At 43.5% G+C, this 19573-nt stretch overlaps 1 protein-coding gene across 1 annotated transcript in view; it reads right to left on the bottom strand.

Moving 5' to 3' along the window:
• The window catches only part of PARVA (parvin alpha), a 179387-nt gene that overhangs the window by 8167 nt on the left and 151647 nt on the right, over positions 1-19573 (bottom strand). The window contains exons 12-13 of the mRNA XM_060018506.1: positions 17455-17556; positions 16658-16730 (exon numbers count right to left, since the gene is read on the bottom strand). Coding sequence (XP_059874489.1) covers positions 16658-16730; positions 17455-17556 — 175 coding nt within the window. The remainder of the gene's footprint in view (positions 1-16657; positions 16731-17454; positions 17557-19573) is intronic.

Raw genomic sequence — 19573 nt, 5'->3', positions numbered from 1 at the left:
GGCTGTATGTTTCTAGAAACTTGTCCATTTCTTCTAGATTGTTGAATTTGTTGGCATATAATTGTTCATAGTACTCTCTTATGGTTTTCTGTATTTCTGTGGTATGGGTTGTTGTGTCTCCTTTTTCATTTCTTATTTTGTTTATTTTGTTTCTCTCTCTTTTCTTCTTGGTGAGCCTGGCTAGAGGTTTGTCAATCTTGTTTACCCTTTCAAAGAACCAGCTCTTGGTTTTATTGATTTTTTTCCTATTGTTTTTTAAAATTTAAATTTTATTGGAGTATAGTTGATTTGCAATGTTGTGTTAGTTTCTGCTGTACAGCAAAGTGAATCAGTTATACATATACATATATCCACTCTTTTAAAAATTCTTTTCCCATGTAGGTCATTACAGAGTATTGAGAAGAATTCCCCATGCTATACAGTAGGTCTTTTAGTAATCTACTTTATATATAGTAGTGTGTGTATGTCAATTCCAATCTCCCAGTTTATCTCTCCCCTCCTTTTCCCCCCTGGTAACCATAACTTTGTTTTCTACATCTGTGACTCTATTTCTGTGTTGTAAATAGGTTCATTTGTAACATTTTTTAAGATTCCACATATAAGCGATATATGATATTTGTTTTTCTCTGTCTGACTTACTTCACTCAGTATGACAATCTCTAGGTCCATCCATGTTGCTGCAAATGACATTCTTTCATTCTTTTTCATGGCTGAGTAATATTCCATTGTGAGATATATATATATATATATATATATATATATATATATATACACACACACACATACACACATACATACATACACACACACACACCACATCTTCTTTATCCATTCCTCTGTTGATGGACATTTAGGTTGCTTCCACATCCTGGCCATTGTAAATTGTGCTGCAATGAACATAGGGGTGCATGTATCTTTTTGAATTATGGTTTTATCTGGGTATATGTCCAGGAGTGGGATTGCAGGATCATATGGTAGTTCTATTTTTAGTTTTTTAAGGAACCTCCATACTGTTCTCCATAATAGTTGTACCAATTACATTCCCACCAACAGTGTAGGAGGGTTCCCTTTTCTCCACATCCTCTCTAGCATTTACTATTTGTAGATTTTTTTGATGATGGTCATTCTGACCACTGTGAGGTGATACCTCATTGTGGTTTTGATTGGCATTTCTCTAATAATTAGTGATGTTGAGCATCTTTTCATGTGCTTTTTGGACATCTGTATGTCTTCTTTGGAGAAACGTCTATTTAGATCTTCATGTTTTGATTGGGTTTTTTGGTTTTATTGGATATTGAGCTGCTTGAGCTGTTTGTATATTTTGGAGATTAATCCCTTGTCAGTTGCTTCCTTTGCAAATATTTTCTCCCATTCTGTGGGTTGTCTTTTCGTGTTTATGGTTTCCTTTGCTGTGCAAAACCTTTTAAGTTTAATTAGGTCCCATTTGTTTATCTTTGTTTTAATTTTCATTACTCTACAGGGTGGATCAAAAAAAATCCTGCTGCGATTTATGTCAGAGAATGTCTATTGTTTTTTTAATCTCTATTTTATTTATTTCCTCTCTGATCTTTATTATTTCCTTCTGCTGACTTTAGGTTTTGTTTGTTCTTTTTCTAATTCTTTTAAGTGTAGGTTAGGTTGTTTACTTGATTTTCTTGTTTTCTGAGAAAGGCGTGTGTCGCTATGAACTTTCCTCTGAGAACTGCTCTTGCTGCACCCCAAAGATTTTGTATGGTGTGTTTTCACTGTCATTTGTCTCAAGGTATTTTTAAATTTCCTTTTTGATTTCATCGTTGATCAAGTTGTTTTTTAGTAGTACGTTGTTTAATCTCCATGTAATCATTTTTTTCTCGTTTCTTTTTCTGTGGTTGATTTCTAGTTTCATGCTGGTGTAGTCAGAAAAGATGTTTGAGATAATTTCTATACTCTTAAATTTGTTGAGGCTTGATTTGTACCCTAGTGTGTGGTCAATCCTAGAGAATGTTCCATGTGCACTTGAAAAGAATGTGTATTCTGATTTTTTGGATGTAATGTCCTGAAAATATCAATTATGTATAACTGTTCTACTGTATCATTTAAGATCTCTGTTACCTTATTAATCTTCTTTCTAGAAGAGCTGTCCATTGATGTGAGTGGGGTGTTAAAGTCTCCTATTATTATTATATTACTGTCATTTTCTCTCTTTATGTCTGTTAGTATTTGTTTTATGTATTTGGGTGCTCCTATATTAGGTGCATGTATGTTGACAAGTTTACAATCCTCTTCCTGTGTTGATTCTTTTATCATTATACAGTGTCCTTTATCTTTCTTTATGGCCTATGTTTTAAAGTTTATTTTGTCTGATATGAGAATTGTAACCTCTGTTTTTTCATTCCCGTTTGCTTGAAATATCTTTTTCCATCCCCTCACTTTCAATCTATGTATATCCTTTGCCCTAAAGTGGGTCTCTTGTAGGCAGCATATTGTAGGCTCTTTTTTAAAAAAATCCACTCTGCTGCTCTGTGTGTTTTGATTGGAGCATTGTGTCCATTGACATTTAAGGTAATTATTGATAGATATCTATTTATTGCCATTTTAACACTTTTCCCCATTGATTTAATATTTCCTCTTTGTCCCTTTCTTTTTGTGGTTTGATGATTTTCTTTTGTATTATACTTATGTTCTCATTTTTTGTTTTTTGTGTGTGAATCTATTGTATGTTTTTGATTTGTGGTTAGCCTGTTTTTCAAGTATGTTAACCCCATCCTGTATCTACTCACCTTAGACTGGTGGTCATATAGGCTCAAACACATTCTAGGAAATGAAAAAAAAAAAAAGCTACATGTTCTTCCTCCCCCACATTTCATGATTTTGATGTCCTGTTTTTCATCTTCATGTTCATCCTTTTGCTGTTCATTGTGGTTATCATCACTTTCACAGAAATTTTAAAAAAAATCTGTGTACTCGCTTATTTAGGTGATTTGTTTTCCAATTGTGATTTTCTCTTTCCTATATATTCTTACTTCTTTTCTATTTATAGGAGACCTTTCAATATTTCCTTTAGGATAGGTTTAGTATTGCTGTATTCTTTTAGTTTTTGCTTTTCTGAGAAATTCTTTATCTCTCCTTCTATTCTAAATGATAATTTTGCTGAGTAGAGTATCCTAGGTTGCAGGTTTTTCCCTTTCTGGACTTTGAATATATTTTTTCCACTCCCTTCTAGCCTGCAACGTTTCTGTAGAGACGTCAGCTGATAGCCTTATGTTCACTTGTAATGAACTCTGTGTTTTTCTTGCTGCCTTTAGAACCCTCTGTTTAACTTTTGCCATTTTTATTATAATATGTTTCAGTGTAGGTCTGTTTGGGTTTACCTTGTTTGGGACCTTCTGTGCTTCCTGTACCTGGATATGTTTCCTTCTTTAGGTTTGGGAAGTTTTCAGCCATAATATCCTCAAATACACTTTCAATCCCCTTTTCTCTTTCTTCCCCTTCTACAATCCCTATTATGCATAGATTGGCATCCTTTATATTATCCCATAGGTCTCTTATATTGCTTTCATTTTTTTAAAATTGGTCTGTGTCTGCTGTCCTGTGTGATTTTCATTATTCTATCTTCCAGATCACTTATTTGTTCTTCTGCATTATTTATTCTGCTATTCATTGCCTTTAGTCCAGTTTTTGTCTTGGCAAATGAGTTTTCTAATTTTCCTTGGTTCCTCTTTACAGTTTCTAGTTCCTTTCTGCAGTACTTTGCATTTCTGTTGATAGCCTTTCCTAATTCCTTCAGTATTTTCTTTATCTCCTTTTCGAAATTGGTGTCTATTAGGCTGAAGGGATCTGTTTCATTGTTCTTTCAGGGGAATTCTCTTGGTCTTTTAACTGGGAGTGGTTCCTCTGCTTCTTCATTTTACTTATACTTCTCTTATTCTGTGAGTTTAGGAGAAACAATTATCTATTGAGGTCTTGGAGGGCTGTTTATATGTGGAAGTGCCCCTGTGTAGCTTGTGTGGGTTTAGTATTTTTGGTGCAAGGGCTGTTTTTAGTATGGATGCTTGTCACCTCTTTCCTCAGTATGTGCTGGCTGTTATCCCCTTAATAGGGAGTGTGTAGATGCAGCAGCTGGTGCCCAGTCATGGGGTTCTCAGCAGCGGTGGTGGCTCATGCATATCCCCAGAGCATGTGATGGGAATGGAAGCAGTTCACAACCGCTCCTGAAATGGGGCACCGGCAGTGGCAGCTTGTGACTGCTCCTGGAGCTCCTGTAGGCAGTGTCCTGCCACCTGAGAGCACATGCAGGGAAAAAGAGTGTAATGGTGGGTCCTGCCCCTTCCCTTGCATGCCACCGCACAATGGCTCCTTGCCTCTAAGGTGGCCCAGGCTTCCTCTGCATACACCCTCAGGTGTGGTTGCCCCTTCAGGCTGTTTCCATGCAGCCCATCCCAATCCTCTCCCCAGGTCTGATCTCCAAAGCCCAAGCTTCTGCACCCAGCCCATGCTTTCCCTGGCAGATGCACTGGGGAGAGGAGAGCAGTGGCACTGACCATCTGTGCAGGTCTCTCTGGATTCTTTCTGCTGCAAACTGGTTCTTGCGTTCTCTTCCAAGGCTCTGAAGCTCTGTCCTGGCTGATGTCCCTACTTGGTGACGGGACTTCCCAGGGTGCAGGAAGCTTTCCTCTTTCAGAGCTCCCTCCCAGGGGTGCAGGTCCCATTCAGATTCCTTTCTCACTTTCTTTTTTCTCTTTATTTTTTCTTTTGTTCTACCCGGTTACATGGAGATTTTCTTGCCCTTTCAGAGGTCAGAGGTCTTCTGCCAGCATTTGGTAGATATTCTGTGAGAATCATTCCACATGTAGATGTACTTTTGATGTATTTGTGGCAAGAGGTGAGCTTCACATCCTGCTACTCCACCATCTTGATTGCTTTGATTGCTCCTTTCTGCTCTGTCTTTTCTTTCTTTCTTTCTTTTTCTTTCTCTTTCTTTTTCTCTCTCTCACTCTCTCTCTCCCTCCCTCCCTCCCTCCCTCCCTCCTTCCTTCCTTCCTTTACGGCTGTATTGGGTCTTCGTTGCTGCGTGTAGGCTTTTCTAGCTGTGGCGAGTGGGGTCTACCCTTCGTTGGGGTGCGCAGGCTTCTCACTGCAGTGGCTTCTCTTGTTTTGGAGTACGGGCTCTAGGCGTGTGGGCTTCAGTAGTTGTAGCACATGGGCTGAGTAGTTGTGGCTTGCGGGCTCTAGAGCACAGGCTCAGTAGTTGTGGTGCATGGGCTTTGTTGCTCCATGGCATATGGGATCTTCCTGGACCAGGGCTCGAACCCATGTCCCCTGCATTGGCAGGCGGATTCTTAACCACTGCACCACCAGGGAAGCCCTGCCCTATGTCTTGATTGGAGCATTTAGTCTATTGACATTTAAAGTGGTTACTGATAGGTATGTACTTACTGCCATTTTGTTACTTGTTTTCTGGCTGTTTCTGTAGTTCTTCTCTGTTCTTCTTTTAGTTTCTTCCCTTTTGGTTTGATGATTTTCTTTAGTGGTATGCTTGTGTTCCTTTCTCTCTATCTTTTGTGTATCTATTGTAGGTTTTTGATTTGTTACTATGGGGTTCATATATGTTGACCTATAACTATGTGTAACTGACAGTCAAAGTTCAAACACATTCTAAAAGATCTACATTTTTTTACTCCCCTCCCCAACATTTTGTGTTTTTGATGTCCTCTTTTACATCTTCATGTGTATTCCTTCACTGTTTGTTGCAGTAAAAATTGATTTTACAATGTTTTTTGTCTTTTAATCTTCATGTTAGCTTATTTAATTGGTTGATCCTCATCCTCTACTACATATTTGCTTTACTACTGGGATTTTTCCTTTCCTATAGATACTTCTTGTATTAGCCTTCTATTTTCCACTTAGAGAAGACTCTTTAACATTTCTTTTAGGGTCATATTAGTATTGATGAACTCTTTAGTTTTGCTTGCCTGAGAAGTTCTGTATCTCTCCTTCAATTCTAAATGATAATTTTGCTGGGTAGAGTATCCTGGGTTGCAGGTTTTTCCCTTTCAGCATTTTAAATACAGCATACCACTCCCTTTTGGCCTGCAAAGTTTCTGCAGAAAAATCAGCTGATAGCCTTATGGGTGTTCCCTGATATATATTACTCTGTTTTCTTTCTTGCTGTCTTTGGAATTCTCTCTTTAACTTTTGCCATTTTAATTATAATATGTCTTGGTGTGGGTTTGTTTGGGTTCATCTTGTTTGGGACCCTCTGTGCTTCCTGTACCTGGATATCTGTTTTCTTCTTCAGGTTCAGGAATTTTTCAGCCGTAATTTCATCAAATACATTTTGGACACTTTTCTCCCTCTTCTCCATCTGGGACCCCCCCCCCCCCATAATCTGATTTTTTTTTCATGCTTGATGTCCCAGAGGTCCCTTAAAGTGTTCTTATTTTTTAAAATTTCTTTTTATTCTTGCTGTTATGACTGGGTGATTTCCATTATTCTATCTTGCAGATCACTTACACGTTCTTCTGTATTACCTAGTCTGCTGTTAATTCCTTCTAGCATGTTTTTCATTTCATTTATTGTATTCTTCAGTTCTGACTGGTACTTTTTTATATTTTCTAGTTCTTTATTAAAATTCTCACTGGATTAATCTATTTTTTTCAGTAATCCAGTTAGTATTCTTATTACTAATGCTTTGAACTCTTTATCTGATAAATTATTATTTTCATTTCATTGGTTGTTTTTCAGGGGTTTTCCCTTGTTCTTTCAATTGAAACAAATTCCTCTGTCTTCTCCTTTTGCCTAACTTTCTCTGTCTCTATGAGATTAGGTGAAACAGTTACCTACTCTGGTCTTGAATGGGTGTCCTTGTATGGGCGTGAGCCTATACAGTCTGCATGTGCCCAGCAGCTTTGGTGGGAGAGCTGGATCTGACATGAGCATGAGTCACATCTTCCCCCATGGTGTTCTGGCAGGTATCACATTGGTAGGAGGTGGGGCTGGAGATGAAGGGGCTAGATCCAGAGCTAGGTGTGAGCTGGGCCTTCTGCTCTGCTCAGTGGCTGATATCACCTTATTTGGAGCAAGGTTGGGTCCCAAGTTGCTGAAGCAGAAGCCCTGAGGGTAGGGTCTGAACTGGCTCTGTTCCCCCTAAGTGTGTGCTCTCCCCCTCCCATCACTGGCACCCTCATCTCAGAGCAGAGCAGTGCTGGATTGGGCACTCAGTGTGGGTCTGTGTGTGGGCCATGGCAGTCCCAGCCCTAGCTAGGGTCTCAGACTGCTTCTAATGCGCTGCCTCCATAAGCACCAGTAATGGGTTCTCCTGCCCCTTTCAGATGCTGTTCTATGTCTGAGCCAGCTCCATCCCTCACAACTGAGCACTCCCCTTGGCCGCAGCAGCCCTTGCCTTAGTGTGGAGCAGCCTCATGGAGCAGGTGGGGCTGGAGTGTGTACTCCGCTCAGGCTGGGGCAGTTGTGGGAAACCGGTCAGAGTCCCAAGCAGTTTCAATCTGCTTCCTCCGCTTGTTTTGGGAGCTAGCAAGTGTGTGTGTGCTCTTCATGAGGAGTCTAGGTTTCTTACAGCCCTCCTATTAGTCCCACTGATTGTCAAGCCTAAGGGAACTCGTCTACCTGGTGTTAGACCTCAGGGCTGGCGTGCCCAATATGTGGCTCAAACTGCTCCCTCCCCAGGGAGATCTCTGTCCATGTAATCCCCCTCCTCTTCTGAGTCCCCTCCCAGGGGCACAGGTCCCTGATGACTTCTCTTCCCTTCCTACCCGATTCTGTGTGGATCTTTCTTACAGTGCTGGTTGTACAAGAGTCTTTCTGCCAATCTCCAGTTAATTTTCAGTGACAATTACTCCACGTGTAGATGTATTTTTGGCGTTCATGGGGGGAGGTGAGCTCTGAATCCTTCTACTCTGCCATCTTGATATGTCTCCTCTGTTTTAATTTTAACACCCACTGAAGTTTGAAGTCCATCTTCACTACAATGGGTTAAAGGCGTAAAGTCATTTAATGTCTCGGTATCAGTTTTCTCACTGGTAAAACTGGGTTTTATGAAAAACACCTGGAACGTATGAAGGGCTCCCTAAATGGTAGTTTCCTTCCCACTTTCCCACCCTTGCCTAGTAGCAGAGCTGTTATGTATAGCTGTTAAGTCTATGCACTGCACAACTCCAGGGGGGTACCATTCACAAAGATTAAGCCCTGCTCCTTGGCAAATCTGAGTTGCTTCTTCCTACAGGTGATCACCATGAGGTGGGCCTGGTGAAGTGGTGGTGGGGGGGACTACAGTCAGAGACACTGCTTATTGTCTGTTCTTTTCAAGAAAACCAACAGCCACACAGGTAGTTCCGGGTAGGCCAGTGGGTAGGCCATCTCAGCTAGGAGAAGAGCTTTGGCTTCCTGGGAATGATCTGTGACTCCCTGCAATATAGAGCCTCTTTAAAACCCTGGGCTAATAAATTACGTGATTAGCAAGTTAGCACTGCTCTGATCATTTCTCTGTGCTGGCCCAGAGTCCCCATCTGGGAGCAGGCAGTCAGGATGGTAGGGCACCTGGATAGACAGCCAAAGCAGAGGCTGTCTGGCTGGCTGGGGCCAAGGAAGAGACAAATCAGACCCAAGACCACTCTGAGGAGAAAATGGCCTCTGGTCAAGGGGAAAGGGCTCTAGGTTTGCTCCTCTCACTCAGTGGTATTAGTGACAATTCCCATCCATCAGAGGACCATCCGAAATGAGTTTGTGGCTCTTTAAAAGATGCAGAAGTCTAGGAGGGAGAGGAACTCTGCTAATGCAGAAACCCAGGCTTTACACAAGGGGACATGGCCCTGTGTGGCTATGCCCTCCATGGACCCCTTTGGCCTACCCCAGCCTGTCTCATCCCAGGCTGAGGCCCCTCCCTTCTCTGAAGTCTCTCCACCTCCATCTTTGAATTCCCTGACCAAGGTGGGAAGAAACCTGGTGGCTCAGTGCCACCAGCTGGTGGGGGCTGGAATAAGTTGGGTGGCCACAGGCTGCCTACTCAGGGTAAGCCCAGCCCCCAAGATGTCCATCATGTTCCAGCCTCCATCCCACCTCCAATGGATGTAGCTCATCCTCAGTCTCTGTCTCGCTCTCCTGTTTACTCCCTATTCCCCACTGAGACAGAATCCATCCTTTGGTATTGGTCATTTTCGTGGTGGCCTGCTACCCTATCTGGTGATCTTGCCATTTCTTTACATATTAAAATTTTTTCGTATGACAAGCATCCAGAAAAGTACATTCAACATATATATGTTCAGTTTTAAATACTTTTAAGGGAATCCTCACGTAACCACCACCCATGTCTCAGGTACAAACATTGTCAGTACCCTAGAAGCACCCCCTTCCTCTCTGCATTCAGGTCACAACCCTCTTTCACCCTTCAAAGATAACCAAAATCCTCACTTTTATCGTGATCACCTCCTTGCTCTTCTTCATAGCTCCACCAGCAACATATGCACCTTTAAACAGCAGACTGTAGTTTTATCTATTTTTACAGTTTATATAAATACTCATACTATGCATATTATTTTGTGATTTTTTTCCCTCAAAATTGTTTATAGGATTCATCCTTTAAACAATTTCATTGAGGTATAATTTATTGTTTTATTGAGGTATAATTATTCTAGTATATTCTGTCATTTTTCAAGAATGCTTCTCAGTCTGTTATCTACTTCTGGTAAATATTTAGTGCCTTGAAATGCCTGTTTTTGATCATTTTGTCCAGTTTTACACTTGCTTTTTTTGCAGAGGATAATCACTGACCTCTTCATGCTACAGTAACTAGAAGTCTCTCACGCGATTTCTCAGTTCATTCTTTCCTATTGTTGCCATTGTGTAATAATCCATGGTATGAATATACTCCAACTTATTTGGCTTGTTCCCTGGGGATGCACTCTCCAGTTTAGTCTATCATGGATATTTTTGGACTAGGGTCCTAGTATATGGACATGCATACTTATGAATGGAATTGCTGGTCAGAGGGTATATTAGTTTTCTATTGCTGCTTTAACATATTACCACACATATGGTGGCTTAAAACAATCCAAATGTATTATCTTACCGTTCTAAAGGTCAGAGTCCAAAATGTGTCTCACTGGGATAAAATCAAGGTATCAGCAGGGTCGTGTTCGCTTCTGGAGACAGTAGGGGAGAATCTGTTTTCTTGCTTTTTCTAGCTTCTAGGGTCTACCAGCATTCTTTGGCTCATGGCCCCCTTTCATCTTCAAAGCCATCAATGGCTGGTTGAATCTTTCTCATGCTACATCATTCTGATGAGTCTTCTGCTTCCCTCTTCTCTTGTGATTACACTGGAACCACCCAGATGATCCAAGGTAATCTCTCCAGCTCAAGATCCTCAACTTAATCACATCTGTAAAGTCCCTTTTACCATGTAAGGTATTAACAGGTCCCAGGGATTAGGATGTGGACATTTTGGGGCAGGCCATCATTCTGCATTTAATACCACAGTGGTATTACAAATATTAAATGTATTGATAAGGACAAACAGAAACAGCAGTTTTTGTACATCCTCGTTAATACTTGACATTATCAGAGTTTAAAATTTTTGCCACTGGTCTGTACACTATCCCTAAGGGAATGGGGAAGGGAAGTTGAACCATTTCCCATATTTCCCGCCACTGACCAAATCATGCCACAGATAGTATTGATCATCTACAACTAAGCTGCCTTCACCTGCCTGGATTTTCAGCATTGTTTTAAGTAGCTTGGTCCCAGCTATTTGACTCCTTGTATTTTAGATATTCCATTAGCCTGCTGGCTGTCTTACATGCAGACGACTTCACTCCTGCCTTGTAGTAAGTTTCTTCTAGTCCCCACCTGTCTGTTGTGCTGGGGTCTTAGCCATACTCAATGATGAGTCTACTTGGATGATGATAACAGGGTAGGCATGTGCATTTGAAGACACATGGTATGATACCCTAAATAGAAAGCCACCGGCTTCATGCCAATATGTCAACTGCTCCACTGGCCATGAACTTGCTGCTGACACTTGGCTTACACTAACTGGGGTACTAGAAGATTATGAAGCCTGGGCAGCAAACATCATCTGAGATGGAAACCCAAAGTTTCCAGGGGATTTCAAGGTATAACAGAGCTTTGAGCGTCAAACAGCATGGCAGAGGATGCATTTTCTTGACCTTAAAAACATTTGCCATGAAAAATGCCTTTGCCACATCCAGTCTGATGCTGAAACACCCTCAAAGAATTACCCAGATTAGCCCCTTTTGAAAGTCTGCAGCATTTACTACTGAATTTCACCTCCCAGCTAGAAGCAGAGAAGCAAGAGTGCTGGGGTATACCTCTCACCAAGTATGGTCTCACAAAATACCATTTCAATTCTCCTTTATGCACTGGAAATTTTCAGCATGGGCATGGTGCCCAGTATAATAGCAAATAAAACAGATGTGTTTTTCCATTCATATTGGTCAGGAAATTTCATAGTAAGCAGTTTAATATTTATACAAGAAATGTCATCTATATACTGAAATATCCCTATAAATTAATTGATATTGGGAAAACTGTCTTAAGGGAAATAAATGCTTGAAAACTGAAGTATCAGAAGAAGTACTTCCAATCTGTAACCAGGAAGTTTCATATTAAGCAGTTCAAGAAAACAGACACAGAAATGCTGGCCGGACTGTCCTGCTATGTCTCTCCTACCCAGAAGCAGGGTGCTTATCAGCTGGCCACAGGACACTCAGGGTCTACTTCTAAAGGCATTAGCATGGCTATAGTGGCCTTGCAGGGAGACAACCCTATGAGGGACAGCAGCCTTGCTAGAGGTCCTCCTCTGGCAGTGACCAGGTGCTTAGAACAAGGTGATGATAAATGACACTAAGGGATTGGCTTTTGTTGACCAGAGCTGATAGTTACTGAGGTCTGGAAAGAGTCATGAGACAGGGACCAACCAATGTCTTCACAATTGACCTCTCTCCTCCAGTCTTCCTGGTTTCTTCTCCAGCTTCATGAGTAAAGGCATTCCCACAAGATATTGCCCCTAACCCTTCCCTTTTCTCTACATGCTTTCCTGTTATACACCAAGAGAGAATGGAACAAGTGGAAGACTTGCAGTGATATAACCACAGCCCTGATCTTCTACCCGAACTCCAGTTCTGCTTGTGCCAATGCCTAGGTGTCAACCTCAAGGTTTCCAAAGCTGACACTCTTATCTCCCCTCCCAAGCTTGTTTTTTCCTCCTAGGTTCCCCAGTACTGCTGATGGTGCCCCACATCTAAATATCTGTTCTTCACACTGCCTTCCAAGTCATCTCTCTGGAATAGAGCTCTGATTACATCACTCACTTGCTCAAGAAACTTCCATGACTCCTACTGCCTACAGAATCAAGTCCAAACTTGCTGCCTTGGCATCAAGTCCCTCCAGGACTTGCTTCACTGTAATCAACTATTATTCAATTCATACTCTTAATATTCCAGCCAAATAGGTAACTGCTATATACTCATTATTAGGTGTCAGGTGCTGTGCATCAGACATCATCACATTTAATCATATAATGTGCATGTCCCTAGGATTTCCACTTTTATAGACATGAAAACTATGACTAGTAAGTTGCCCAAGGCTGGTGGGGTAGGGCCTGGACCAAGGTCTGTCATGGCTTAGCCACATGCTTGGCTGTCTCATAAGCTAAGCCCTTCCCCATTTCCCAGGCAGGACATTTGCTCACATGGCCATCCTGTCTGGGATGCTTACTCCTCTATCCTAATGTCTAAATACAAAAGCCCTGGGGGAGAGGAGACAAGATGGAGGAGTAGAAGGACATGAGTTCACCTCCTCTTCTGGAAACACCAAAATCACAACTAACTGCTGAATAACCACCAACAAAAAAATGTTGGAACGTACCAAAAAAGATACCCTACATCCAAAGACAAAGAAGAAGCCACAATGAGATGGTAAGAGGGGCGTAATCATGATAAAAACAAATCCCATACATGCTGGGTGGGTGACCCACAAACTGGAAAATATATAACAGAGGTTCTCCTACAGGAGTGAAAGTTCTAAGCCTCACATCAGGCTCCCCACCCTGGGGATCTGGCAATAGGAGGAGGAGCCCCCAGGGACTCTAGCTTTGAAGCCAGCAGGGTTTGATCACAGGAATTCCACAGGACTGGGAGAAACAGAAACTCCACTCTTGGAGGGTGCACACAGGGTCTCAAGTGCACCAGGACCCAGGGTAAAAAGCAGTGACCACATTAAGAGACTGGGCCAGACTTACCTGCTAGTATTGGAGGGTCTCCTGCGGAGGCGGGGAATGGCTGTGGCTCACTGTGGGGGCAAGGACACTAGTGGCGGCAGTTCTGGGGAGTACTCATTGGTGTGAGCCCTCTTGGAGGACACCATTTTCTCACCAAGACCTGGCCCCACCCAACAGCCTCTAGGCTCCAGTGCTGGGACGACTCAGGCCAAACAACCAACAGGGTGGGAACACAGCCCCACCCTGCAGCAGACAGGCTGCTTAAAGTCTTCCTGAGTAGACGGCTGCCCAATAAACACACCACCTTACACGGCCCTCCCCACCAGAGGGACAAGACCCAGCTCCACCCACCAGTGGGCAGGTACCCGTCCTTCCCACCAGCTAGCCTGCAGAAGCCTCTTAGACAGCCTCATTCATCAGGGGGCAGGCAGCAGAAGCAAGAAATACAACCCTGCATCCTGCAGAACAGAAATTGCAATCACAGAAAGTTAGACAAAATGAGAGGGCAGGGGAATATGTCCAGATGAAGGAAAAAGATAAAACCCCAGAAGAATAACTAGTGAAGTAGAGATACACAATCTACCTGAAAAAGAATTCAGAGTAATGATAGTAAAGATGATCCAAGATCTTGGAAAAAGAATGGTGGCACAGATCGAGACAATATAAGAAGTGTTTAACAAAGACCTAGAAGAACTAAAGAACAAACCAGTTGAACAATACAGTAAGTGAAGTAAAGAATATAGTAGAAGGAATCAATAGCAGAATAACTGAGGCAGAAGAACAGATAAGTGACCTGGAAGACAGAATGGTGGAAATCACTGCCATGGAACAGAATAAAGAAAAAAGAGTGAAAAGGAATGAGGACAGTCTAAGAGACCTCTGGGACAACATTAAATGCAGCAACATTCACATTATAGGGGTCTCAGAAGGAGAAGAGACAGAGAGAAAGGGCCTGAGAAAATATTTGAAGAGATAATAGCTGAAAACTTCCCTAACATGGGAGGGGAAACAGTAACCCAAGTCCAGGAAGCACACAGAGTCCCAGGCAGGATAAACCCAAGGAGGAACACACTGAGACACATAGTAATCAAACTGACAAAAATTAAAGACAAAGAAAAAATATTAAAAGCAATAAGGGAAAAGCAGCAAATAATGTACAAGGGAACTCCCATAAGGTTATCAGCTGATTTCTCAGCAGAAACTCTGCAGGCCAGAAGGGAGTGGCATGATGTATTTATCAGGCTCCCTAACTTCAGACTATTACTACAAAGCTACAGTCATCAAAACAGTGGGGTACTGACACAAAAACAGACATATAGATCAATGGAACAGGATAGAAAGCCCAGAAATAAACCCATGCACCTATGGTTAATTAATCTATGACAAAGGAGGCAAGACTATACAATGGAGAAAAGACAATCTCTTCAATACATGATGCTGGGAAAACTGGACAGCTACATGTAAAAAAATGAAATTAGACCATTCCTTAACACCATACACAAAAATAAACTCAAAATGGACTAAAGATCTAAATTTAAGACTGGATATTATAAAACTTTTAGAGGAAAATATAGGCAGAATGCTCTTTGACATAAATCGCAGCAATATATTTTTTGATCTGTCTCCTAGAGTAATGGAAATAAAAACAAAAATAAACAAATGGGACCTAATTAAACTCAAAAGCTTTTGCACAGAAACAGAAACCATAAGCAAAACGAAAAGACAAAGAAAAGACAAAGAATGGGAGGAAACATTTGCAAATGATGTGACCGACAAGGGATTAATCTCTAAAATTTACAAATAGCTCATGAGGTTCAATATCAAAAAACAAACAAACAACACAATTAAAACATGGGCAGAAGACCTAAATAGACATTTCTACAAAGAAGACATACAGATGGCCAAGAGGCACATGAAAAGATGCTCAACGCTAATTATTAGAGAAATGCGAATCAAAACTACAATGAGATATCACCTCATACCAGTCAGAATGGCCGTCATCAAAAAGTCTACAAACAATAAATGCTGGAGAGGGTGTGGAGAAAAGGGAACCCTCCTACACTGTTGGTGGGAATGTAACTTGGTACAGACACTGTGGAGAACAGTGTTCCTTAAGAAACAGATGTTCCTTAAGAAACTAAAAATAGAGCTACCATATGATCCAGCAATCCCACTCCTGGGCATATATCTGGAGAAAAACATGGTTCGAAAGGATACATGCACCCCAGTGTTCACTGCAGCACTGTTTACAATAGCCAAGACCTGGAAGCAACCTAAATGTCCATTGACAGATGAATGGATAAAGAAGATGTGGTACATATATACAATGGAATATTACTCAGCCATAAAAAGAATGAAATAATGCCATTTGCAGCAACATGGATGGACCTGGAGACTATACTAAGTGAAGTAAGTCAGACAGAGAAAGACAAATATCATATGATATCGCTTATATGTGGAATCTAAAAAAAAATTATACAAATGAACTTATTTACAAAACAGAAACAGACCCACAGACTTAGAGAATGAACTTACGGTTACCAGGGGGAAGGGTGGAGGGAAGGGATAGATTGGGAGATTGGGATTGACATGTACACACTGCTATGTTTAAAATAGATACCAAACAAGGACCTACTGTATAGCATAGGGAACTCTGCTCAATATTCTGTAATAACCTAAATGGGAAAAGAATTTGAAAAAGAATAGATACATGTATATGTATAACAGAATCACTTTGCTGTACACCTGAAACTAACACAACATTGTTAATCAACTAGACTCCAATATAAAAGAAAAAAGAAAAATAAATACAAAAGCCCTACCTGGTCCTTCCAGTTTAAACCAAGTCTTACCACCTTCCCCTACAAATGCACACATTGCTTCAAGCGCAAGCATGGGAGGGCTGCTGGAGCATTTTGCTCCTTTTGTATTTTTTCAGCCTTAACATTTGCAACCTAAACCTGACAAATCAAACCTTGTCCTTGGGCAGAGCTGGAGCAAGCAAAGGGCAGAAAAGGGAATTATTCTCCGAGTAATGTTTTTTCCCCCTGCCTACCTGGGAGATAGTTCTTGGGCAGGTCAGCACCCTGTCCAGGCAGAAGAACCTGGAAACCAGGCCAGGACAGTTCTTGCAGCAGCACCTCCGCTCTGTGACACGTCTGCATGGGCCCTTATCCCTATGACCCCATGTGTGGGATTTCAGGTTCTGCTTTTTTTCCCTGAGGCTGTGCGATCTGCAGCTAGCAAAGGATGCCCAGGACTAAGCAGCTGCGCCCTGTCCCACCTTCCCCTGCAAATGGCAAAGCAGGCTTCAGAAAAGACAGTCTTCCCTCTGGTATCAGACATGAGCCTTGCTCTGTGCCCTGAAAACCTGTGTGCAGGGGAGGGCCTTGCCTATTGTCACCAACCCAGGGAAGAGCAAAGTACCTTCTGGCCGTGGTTTTGGCTTTTCCAATCCTCCGTCTTGCATGAGCTCAAAGGCAAAGGAAACGTTCAAGACCTGGAGAGAGAGAGGCAGCGCATGAGGTGCTGCACACTCATTCCTGGACCCTTGGGGCTCCCTGTGACCTGCCCCTGGAAAGTGAAGGAACCAGCACTGTAGCCAGTGGGGCAGGGGCTGAGCTAAAATGAGGCTGCCAAACTGGGCCGGCCATGAGGAGTGTGAGACAGGCCCAGCCTGCTGTTGGTGAAGCACTCCCAGAGGAGTTAAAAATCCTCTCCCTGTCTTACTGTGTTCTTGTGTCACTGCCAGGACTGTAAACTCAGGGACATAAGTGCCCACAGTTGAAAGGATCAGACAGCAAGACATGTTCAAGAGGCAGAGAAGGGTTTCTGCTTGGGACCAAATGCCCCTTGTCTAGCAGGTGGGCTGGGGCAGCCTGTGAGAGGCATCAGAAATCGGCTAAGTGCCGGCCTCAGGTCTGACCAGCCTTGCAGCCACCTGTCACGTCTGGGGAGAGATGAGGCTGGGCTGTGGCCCCAGGCAGGAGCATACGGCTAGGGGACCAAGGTGCAGGAGAGGGAAAGCTGTTCAGGATGCTCAGTGGCCTGTAGGTAGCTGCGTCCCAGCTCAGCTGTACATCACAATGAGCCCCCCATCCAACCACTGAAGACTCCGGGCAGAGGGGAAGCCGCCGCCTTTTCCCCAGATGGCCTCAGCAGAGGTGTGGGCAGATGGGTCAGGCATGTGGGCTCGGGCCTCCCGTGATGTCACCTCCCCTAACCTTCTGTTCAAAGCTGTCCGGGGTCAGGAAGAAGCTGTGCAGGGGCACGAAGTAGCCCTCCAGGAGCCCCATGAGCAGCACCAGGTACACCCCATCTGCAAACTGGAGGGAGAGAGACAGGTGAAGGCACTGGGCCCCTGAGCGCCCCAGCCCAGGCCCTTCCAGGGGCACATCAGCTTCCGTGTTGACCCCCGCGAAGGCTATATCCCCAGGCAGGCTGCTGCCAGTGGGTGAGGGGCAGTAACCCAAGGCAGGAAGGTCTGCTCTGCAGCAGGCCCGCCCCATGTCTGGCTGGTCCAGCACAGAAGCCACAAGCCCATGGTCCTGATCTCAACTGGTCCAGTATTTACTGAGTACCGACTATGTACCAAGCCCTGATCTGGCACAGGGACCACAGAGGTGGGTCAGGTGTGGCCCCTGCCCTGGAGGAACTCATGGTACAGTGGCGAGACTGTTGTGGAGGAAATGCAGCCGCTGCTCTGATGGAGGGAGGCATGCTAGCCTGCATGAGACTGACGAAGGTCACTCATCCCACTGAAGGCAACAGGGAAGGCTTCTGGAGCAGGCGCTGCCTGGGTGGAGACATGAGGGATGAGCTGGAGTTAGCTAGGGAGGGCAGAGGGAGGAGGGAAAGGGGATGTCCAAGGCCAACGGCATGAGGCTCCTAGGGCTACTTCTGCTTTATGAACAGGGAAAGATCTAGTGTCATACCGGCCTGGGCATTCTCCCCTCTCACCCTCGCCTTATTACTGCTTGAGAAGCAGCATAGTATAGCTGTTAGGAACGTGTGCTCTGGAGCTGGCCTCTAGCTCTACCACTTATTAACTGAGTGACTTGAGCAAGTTACAGAGCTTCTCTGTGCCTCATTTTTCTCACCTGTAAAATGGGGACAATAATAATATAGTACCTAATTCATAGGGTTATCATGCGGCCTAAACCAGTAAGTATGTGTAAGGTGCCTAGAACACTGCTTGGTGTGTAGGCAACACTTAACACATACTAACTACTGCTATTTCTATCCAGGAAAACAACAACGCAGTCACACAATGTACTGGCTCTTGCTGATAAAGCACAACCGTGTGCTCAGGGCCATGGCAAGAGGCTTAGAGCTGGTCCCGGCGCCTGTGGGATGAGGGAGATTTGAAAGGAGTAGGTGTTCTGGGTATGGAGAATGGCCTGAGCAAAGTTACAGAGGTCAGGTGCATATCTGCTATTCTAGAACCTTGCAAAGGAGGCAGGGCCATCAAATATTGGTATAAACAACAGTTACTAGAGTTCACAAGAGGTCAAAGTTCTTGGAATCATCTTAGGAAACTTTAAAAGTCCTGGACGGAATTAGTATTCTGTCTGGGCTGGGCCCAGTGTCTGAGCTCTGCTGGGTGACTGATCGGTGGGCCTGTGACTCAACCTTGGTTATGGGCAAACAACCTGGAGTATGAACTTGACCTAGAAGCAGCTTCCTCCCTGTTTCCATCCATCTGGCTGGTAGGGCCTGAGCATGACTCATCCCAGGCCACCCCAGGGTGGACAATGGGAAATAGACCCCAGCAACCGTGTCAAAATCACGGCCCGCCCATGGAACTAGTTAACTAGGCCTAATTCTGGCTGTGGCTGGAATGGGTTGAGAATGAAAGAAACTAATCTGTCAACTCAGGGGAGCACCCTGGGTTAGGGTCAGGGTTAGTCACAGCTGTGAGTACCACTGACCTAGACTGCTCCCACCCCTGACTGCTGGTTCCAATGACTTGGTGGTAAAACTCGCAGAAAGACACCAGATATGCTCGGCAGAGACCCCTTCCCTGCCCATGGGGAAGGGAGAGCTCATTCCAGCCCTCTCCAGGAATCATTGCTTCTGCAGCGCGTTCCCTATCTCCTGAAGAGCATATGAAGCTGCCTCCAGAGTCCAGACACACCCAGGCAGATCTCAGTCACAGACCCGGGCATTGCCTTTAACAATAACAGGAGGTGCCCCTGTGTTCAAAAGAAAACCACACTTCAGAAGTTCATTGCGAATGAAAAGAGGTTGGGAAACAGGATACATTACACGGTATAAAGATTATACCTAATAAAGATTAGTTATTAATTATAAAGCGGGGGGTAGGGGGGAGGAGCTTTACAG

This window comes from Delphinus delphis, chromosome 8 (genome assembly GCF_949987515.2).
Source record: "Delphinus delphis chromosome 8, mDelDel1.2, whole genome shotgun sequence".
NCBI classification, from domain to species: Eukaryota; Metazoa; Chordata; class Mammalia; order Artiodactyla; family Delphinidae; genus Delphinus; species Delphinus delphis.
The sequence above is the reverse complement of the archived record's forward strand: the minus strand, read 5'-3'. Positions and strand labels throughout refer to the sequence as shown.